This window comes from Pan troglodytes, chromosome 10 (genome assembly GCF_028858775.2).
Source record: "Pan troglodytes isolate AG18354 chromosome 10, NHGRI_mPanTro3-v2.0_pri, whole genome shotgun sequence".
Taxonomy (NCBI): domain Eukaryota; kingdom Metazoa; phylum Chordata; class Mammalia; order Primates; family Hominidae; genus Pan; species Pan troglodytes.
Window position 1 is genome coordinate 87,509,225 of NC_072408.2, and position 7,829 is coordinate 87,517,053.

At 42.2% G+C, this 7,829-nt stretch overlaps 1 protein-coding gene across 1 annotated transcript; it reads left to right on the forward strand.

Annotated features, from left to right (window-relative positions):
* The first annotated feature begins 4,247 nt into the window (after nucleotides 1-4,247).
* On the forward strand, nucleotides 4,248-7,271 carry MYF5 (myogenic factor 5). Its single transcript, XM_522481.8, has 3 exons — nucleotides 4,248-5,164; nucleotides 5,958-6,033; nucleotides 6,461-7,271. Exons 1-3 carry the CDS (start codon nucleotides 4,664-4,666, stop codon nucleotides 6,649-6,651), a joined length of 768 nt encoding a protein of 255 aa, XP_522481.5. The 5' UTR covers nucleotides 4,248-4,663; the 3' UTR covers nucleotides 6,652-7,271.
* Nucleotides 7,272-7,829: the final 558 nt, after the last annotated feature.

The window sequence follows — 7,829 nt, forward strand, 5'->3', positions numbered from 1 at the left end:
TTTATTTTTCTTCAAACTCTTGCATTTGTTTTGGGAGTGGAGGGAATGCTGGAATTTAGGGTTTGCAACTAATTCTGAAACTAGCAGAGAAATCTTGAGATGCTGAAAGTGATCTCTATCTTTATTAAGACTTTTTTTTTTTTTTTACTAAAGTTAGAATTTACCCAGTTGTGTTTTTCTTCTAGTAATATTTTATCCCATTTTGTCATTTCAAAATCGCTCTCCCACAACACCATAGCTGGAATTTTTTTTGACATTTTTGTTTAAGCTTTGAATATCTAATTGCCTAATCCAATGCATTGATAAATTATCAATAACATAGTATTTTCTCAAAGAGCCAAACCACCAAGCTATTTCTCTGACAGGCCCCTCCAGTCACTCCCTTAAACTATTACACTTATAAAAGATGATCCTCCATCATAGAGGTTTCACTCTGAAAAAAGCAATTTTTTTGCAAGCCTAGTTCAGAGTCAGTCTGAGATGGAATGGCTATGCCATGTGCTGGAACAAAGATAACGCTGTAAGAACTGGCTACTTTCTGTACTCTCAAGGCTGCTAAATGTCCTTACTTAGGCCTTTGATCTCTCCTGGAAGTCCTCTAATTCAAGCAGAGGCCAATGTCTTCCTCAGCTGTCTTCACAAATTCTTCCAGCAGCTCTGGCAGGTACTAATGTGTTTACTTAGGTGTGCCTGATTCCCAGAGCTAATAGCAATTTGCAATTGTTGAGCACATTGTGAAGTCATCTATAATATAAAAAATATCAAGAACAACTCCCTTAGTCCAGGAGTTGATAAGGATCTGCAGGCAGGGGCAGAAGTGAATTGGAATGGATGTATCCTTCTATATGTATTTGGTTTCTCCCTCGAAGAAAAGCATAGAGAATTTTCAATAATGCAGAAAGCCTAGGGTGGGCAAAATTTACTAGAAGAAGAAGGTATGCGCATCATTTTGCTGGTGTGGTCTGTCCATCAATATTAGTGTGTTGCCATAATGCTTAAACTAACACAGATTTCACTTAAAAAAAAAAGTTGATGTTACTTAAAGGTCATTGCAATTAGAACCTGGTTATAATTCTAAATTGTAAGAAAATCAAATGTATTTATTTTTTCAGAATATAAAATGAAATAAATAAATAAATAAATAAATACTTCACCAGAGCCTTAGTGGGTATCCATGTATAGCACCAGAGGTGACTGTGTTTTCTTCCCCTCATCTACCTATGGTTAGACTTTCCTAGCAGACAGTGTTGGAGTGTCATTTCTAATAACCTGTTTACATATGAAATAAATGTGCGTTTTCTCCGCAAGCAAGAAATCCACTTCTTTGCAGAAATAGTGGAAAACTTATTTTCATTCTTTGTGTGAGGAGCAAAAGCCAATCTAGTCCGACTTTGAGTACAAAAGGGTGCCCTGAGTAGATCTTTTCAGAGCCATTTTTAAAACTTTTCCCATGCTTCCCTGGCCAACCCACTCAAAAAAAAAAAAAAATGCTTTTCTCTATGTTGCTCACCCGGTTCTTTATTTTTCCCCTTCCAGGTCTCCCCTGGGAAAAGAGCAGGGAGACCGCTCCTGAATTGGGACACTGTAGCCATCTTTGTGGTGCTGGCTGCCTACTGTCTTAGCATATTGCCTTTTTTCTCTCTCTCTCTCTCTCTCTCTCTCTTTCTTCTCTCGCCCCTGACAGCGTTTTAAAAGTTTTGTCTTATTTCTTTTTACTTTGGTACTCTGAGATCCTATTTTCAGCACTTGCGTCCCAAGGGCTCTCAAGTCGGGACCCTGTTCTCCTGCTAGCAAGGCCCATTAAGCCGCCGGGCGCTTGTGTTTTCTCGGCTTCTTTAGTTCCACTAGCTCGCGGCACTCTGGTAACTTTGTTTTGAGATCACCTTACCAGAGACAGCTCTAACCTCTGAGAACTACCCTTACTGACAGAGGCTCCTGAGTGACGGCGTCTTCCCAGGCACAGGAGCCAGGGAAAGATGTTGAGTAGCCAGCTTTTGCGAGTTTCTGCTCTGGAGCCCTAAGGAAGCGCACGGAGCCTAAATTAATTGAAGAAGAAAACAAACAAAATCACCTCTAGGAGTAGGAACTATAATGACAGGATGCCTAGTTTCCAATCCTGTGTGACCTTGGGGCAAATAACCTAGTCCCTGGAGCTCGAGTTTACTTTCTTTCTACAATGGGCCCAATAATAGCTCCCACAGGGTGGTTTGGAGTATTGATTGTTAAGTTAATCTAAGGAAAGGGTTGAGAACAGTGCGGGGCAAATAGAAAATTCTCAATAATTGTTAGTTAAAAATATTTCACCCTGAGGGGCTTGAGTACAAATCACGTTAAGTGCTTTCAGAAATTAGCTGAAAGATGAGCAGAAGCGTAACCTCTAACTTTCACTCAAACTTTAAAGACCAAGTTTATTTGTGTCCAAAGCACAAGTCCGAGCTAATTTGTGCACTCCACAGCCAAAAAAATAAAAAAGTGGTCATATGGCTGCTAATAGAAACTGTGGGACTTGGCTGAGAATTCCTGGGGGAGGATATCTACCCACTATTTTATTTCAGAGGTAGCAATGTGCTTTGCATTTGCTGTGCATTTGAATGTTTCCACCAGCGTGGATGGCATCTTAGTTTCCACCTGGGTTCTTCTTGAACTTGCCTCTTTTTATCTGGCGTAGCCCTGGATACCGTATTCATTTCAAAGGCATAGACTTGTTAATAGCCCTAAAAAAGGTGCAGATGGATTTCCCACTGGTCAGATGATTAAGCAGCCCATTGGTATGAGAGGGAACCTGATTTTCAGGAGAGATCTTTTTCTTAGAGATGACAGGACAGAAGACAGGAGACAGCAATGGTGTGGCTAGCAAACCTTAGTGACTGACAGTGTCACTCTCCCACCTCTGGTTTTCAAGGTCTTCACTTTAGAGAGATCGCACCCTGAAAAGGTTGCTACTTCTCTGGCCCCTGAAGATGCTGGATCAATGAACCAGTGGTGCTTTAAGAAAATAATTCTAAAAAAAAAAAAGTACAAAGTTCCATTCACTGAAAGAAATAATAATAATAATAGGAAGGAAAACTCCCTCCTCCTCGCAATAACTTCGGAGCCACTATATTTATTGAGCTGGGTTACCCTAGATTGAGTTGAGAACACTCCTGCTTCTTTCAACGGGGCCACAAGACCTAGTCCAAAACCCCAAGACTAATTGTGTAGGCCTTAAGTAATTGCTTTTCCTAAATATAAACAGCACCTCCCCAACCCAAATAACCTGAAAGTGGATTAAGGTTGGAGGAGGATTGGTAAAAGCTGATTAATAGATTCATTCTCACTTAAATGACAACCCTCCCCTCTTGCCTTCTATCCATCGAAGTTCTAAAGACCCTGCTGTGATTGCTTTTCTGGAAGGCTTTTGTCACTGAAGTGTGTGAAGTTACTCCTGGTTTGAGGAGTTGGAAATTTTACACGAGTCAAGGATTGCAGTGGCGGCAGCTGGGACGCATCTGTAACGGTGTTAGTTTGCCTGAAAGCAGAAAATTAGCAACCCCAAAGCCCAGCTTGGCTGTTTAGTCTGTAGAAATGACAGGGCGGAGCAGAAAGAGAGGGAGAAAGGAGACTCACCCCTGGAAAGGGAGTTTGCCGTCGAAAACTGGGCTTCTTCTATTGGAAATCTTAGAGACACTTTCAGTGCAGGTCTTTGGCCTGCTCAGGATCTAGGGAAGGCCTGGCACAAAGGAGAAGGTGCTCAACAAATACGTACAGAAGGGGAAAATGAAGGAAGCAAGAACGGAAGGAATGTTCCTGGTCACCTGGCCCTCCTGTGCCCCACCTCCTTTTAGATGAGCAGACATACAGGGAGAACTCAGAGCAAGCCCAGTCATGGGAAAAGGAACCTCCCTCCCTACCCTCAATAAGGTAGAGCCTAGAATAAATGACAATCTGAGCAAAACTTTACTCATCTGAAGCTATACAAAATAGATTTTGAAAGGCAAACCCTGTATTCACTCCAAGATTGAAAATGCCACTTCAAGTTTTTAGTAACCGTTATTCAATCCAATTGCTGGAAAAAATTTTCGAGATAATTAAAGTTCATGAAAAAGAGAAACAAACACCCCCAAATCAGGTAATTCCTCACGCCCAGGATTGGGAGGGCAGGTCAGCTCTTGGTGCCAGCTGAAAGGGATTTCTATTTATTACCACTATTTTAAAAATGTGTGTCCAATTGCAAAAAGTTGGACTGCCTTCGTCACTTTTGTGTGAAACACTCCTTAAGTGATCCCTTGTTTTAGCTTATCTAGAGAGTGCAAATGAGCAGGTTGGGGACCCACTGCCGCCCCAGCAAAAATGCAGTAAAACCATTAGCGTCAAAAGGGGCAGTACACAGCAGATTGTCTGTAGAGGAAAGGCGGAGGTTTGTCCAGACAGCCCCCGCGGGGGTTGCGGTGCGATATGCTAATAGTGCCTGGCCACTGGGGCCGGCCTCCCTCCCGAAAGAATATATAAAGAACCCCAACCCCAGCTTGTCTACCCAGGCCAACAGGCGTCTGCCCTTGTTAATTACCGGAGCGACAGACTAGGGAGCTCCGCCCGGGATTTGCCCGTCGGCGGAGGCGCCAGGCTCCCGTTTCTCCCCATCCCTCTCGCTGCCGTCCAGGTGCACCGCCTGCCTCTCAGCAGGATGGACGTGATGGATGGCTGCCAGTTCTCACCATCTGAGTACTTCTACGACGGCTCCTGCATACCGTCCCCCGAAGGTGAATTTGGGGACGAGTTTGTGCCGCGAGTGGCTGCCTTCGGAGCGCACAAAGCAGAGCTTCAGGGCTCAGACGAGGACGAGCACGTGCGAGCGCCTACCGGCCACCACCAGGCTGGTCACTGCCTCATGTGGGCCTGCAAAGCCTGCAAGAGGAAGTCCACCACCATGGATCGGCGGAAGGCAGCCACTATGCGCGAGCGGAGGCGCCTGAAGAAGGTCAACCAGGCTTTCGAAACCCTCAAGAGGTGTACCACGACTAACCCCAACCAGAGGCTGCCCAAGGTGGAGATCCTCAGGAATGCCATCCGCTACATCGAGAGCCTGCAGGAGTTGCTGAGAGAGCAGGTGGAGAACTACTATAGCCTGCCGGGACAGAGCTGCTCGGAGCCCACCAGCCCCACCTCCAACTGCTCTGATGGCATGGTAAGCAATAGATCTGGTACCTGCTAGGCTACCCTAATCTTTTCTAAAGTCCTTACACCTCATTTAACCTGGTGTGGTGGGGAGAGTGGGGTGGAGGCAGATGCTGAGTTGCTTTAAAAGAAGAGAGGGGTCCACATTTAGAAAGACTCCCCAAACCGCTGCTGAACAAGATTTTAGTTTAACTTCCTAGCAGGTTCTAGGTGTACACTGTAATCGAGTGTTGACATGGAAGATGGGTGGCTGTGAATGATCACTCAGATGTTTTCTCCATTCCTGAATTTATTTTCAAAATATGCCATCTGTGGATCATGCCCTACACTAATATCTAAAGGCACCGTTTCTAACTTAATGAGGAAATGGAAAGAAATACCCACACGGCCCCAGTTCCTGCTCCAATGAGGCCTGGCTGAAAGATGTTGATGCATTCTTTTTAGAGGGCGTTTGCTCCAAGGCTGCCAGGTTTTAATGTGTTTTTGCCCTGGGAAAGTGTTCTTTCCCTGAATTAGTGTGGCTTTCTTCTACTCCAATCCATTTTGCATGGTTAACCCAATGCACATTGCTGCTGAATTCCACCCCCTCTTCCCTTTGCTGCTGCTCTCCTCTTCTTCAAGCACAGAGATTGACCTCAGTGCCCTGGGAATTTGGAGAGGGCTAGCCCTTCCTAAATCAAGGCAGTGAAGGTGATTGACAGTGTTCGGTTACAGAGCTGGTGGGCAAGCACAGCCTCACCGTTGGTCAGAACATCTTTTGCCAAGACCTGAAAACAAACTTTGTTGTGTGTCTTGTATTATAGCCCGAATGTAACAGTCCTGTCTGGTCCAGAAAGAGCAGTACTTTTGACAGCATCTACTGTCCTGATGTATCAAATGGTAAGAATTGATAACTTCACAGGAGTTTAAAGACCAGTTCAACCTAACAATTCAGCCTATAAAATTCTGTTCTTCCTGATAGTATTGGGGAAGGGAGAATGGAAGTGATGGTTCTTATAGGGAGGATTTGGTAAAGCAAAATAAACACATCTTCTGCTCCAAATCCCCCTAGCAGACACGCACGCACACATGCATACACACATGCACACACACTGTTGCTTGAAATATTATCAGGGGGCTTCCCCACTCCCCACCTCTACCCCTCAGGAATTGCCAGATATTTGCTGCAAATTTCTATGTTAGGCTTTCTATGACCACCTGACCTCTGGGTGTCAGAGGAGCTGACCTACAATTTAAGGAGCAACATAAGCAAATCTGTCTATCTTGGGCTAATTATTTTTTAATGCTTTTCTCCTTGTATCCTTAGTATATGCTACAGATAAAAACTCCTTATCCAGCTTGGATTGCTTATCCAACATAGTGGACCGGATCACCTCCTCAGAGCAACCTGGGTTGCCTCTCCAGGATCTGGCTTCTCTCTCTCCGGTTGCCAGTACCGATTCACAGCCTGCAACTCCAGGGGCTTCTAGTTCCAGGCTTATCTATCATGTGCTATGAACTAATTTTCTGGTCTATATGACTTCTTCCAGGAGGGCCTAATACACAGGAAGAAGAAGGCTTCAAAAAGTCCCAAACCAAGACAACATGTATATAAAGATTTCTTTTCAGTTGTAAATTTGTAAAGATTACCTTGCCACTTTATAAGAAAGTGTATTTAACTAAAAAGTCATCATTGCAAATAATACTTTCTTCTTCTTTATTATTCTTTGCTTAGATATTAATACATAGTTCCAGTAATACTATTTCTGATAGGGGGCCATTGATTGAGGGTAGCTTGTTGCAATGCTTAACTTATATATACATATATATATATTATAAATATTGCTCATCAAAATGTCTCCGGTGTTTAGAGCTTTATTTTTTTCTTTAAAACATTAAAACAGCTGAGAATCAGTTAAATGGAATTTTAAATATATTTAACTATTTCTTTTCTCTTTAATCCTTTAGTTATATTGTATTAAATAAAAATATAATACTGCCTAATGTATATATTTTGATCTTTTCTTGTAAGAAATGTATCTTTTAAATGTAAGCACAAAATGGTACTTTGTGGATCATTTCAAGATACAAGAAATTTTGGAAATTCCACCATAAATAAAATTTTTTACTACAAGAAATATTTTGGCTCATGATCTTTTAAAATAACACCCCAATGGAATTACTGTTCATTGACATGAAATCTTTACATGTGAGCTGAAAATACTTAAACAGTTGGCTTTTCAGATAAGTCTGAATATTTACCATTCTCATGTACCCAGTTTAGGTCCTGTTGATGTCACAAATGAAAATGTCATATTTTCATTTTAAATATATTTCAAGTGAACCTGCTAAATGAAACTTTTCCTTTATCTTAGAACTGTACCATATACTATCAAGTCGTTTGTGTGTGAAGGGAAGATAGAGGTTATTCAGGACAGTAACACATGCTTTTTTAAAAAAGACTATACAACATCACATCATTTTAATACCTATAGTACAATAGAAGGCATGAGTTAAGTCATATTTACTTTTACTACCTGCCTGAAAATATCTTGATAATATATACTAATATTGTCAATAAAATATTTAAAGGTATTGGGCTGATTTTTTTTATACTGCTAGAGTGCCAACATAAGAAAACCTACACAAATTATACTGAAGTGAGACAGACTTGAGTTTTCTTCCTTCTTTTTACA

What these genes read in the sequence shown, in the direction of transcription:
- MYF5 (XM_522481.8), top strand. Translation starts at nt 4,664, where the DNA reads ATGGACGTGATGGATGGCTGCCAGTTCTCACCATCTGAGTACTTCTAC. An exon ending in CCAACTGCTCTGATGGCATG is followed by an intron (nt 5,165 to 5,957) that starts GTAAGCAATAGA and finishes CTTGTATTATAG; the next exon opens with CCCGAATGTAACAGTCCTGT. An exon ending in CTGTCCTGATGTATCAAATG is followed by an intron (nt 6,034 to 6,460) that starts GTAAGAATTGAT and finishes TTGTATCCTTAG; the next exon opens with TATATGCTACAGATAAAAAC.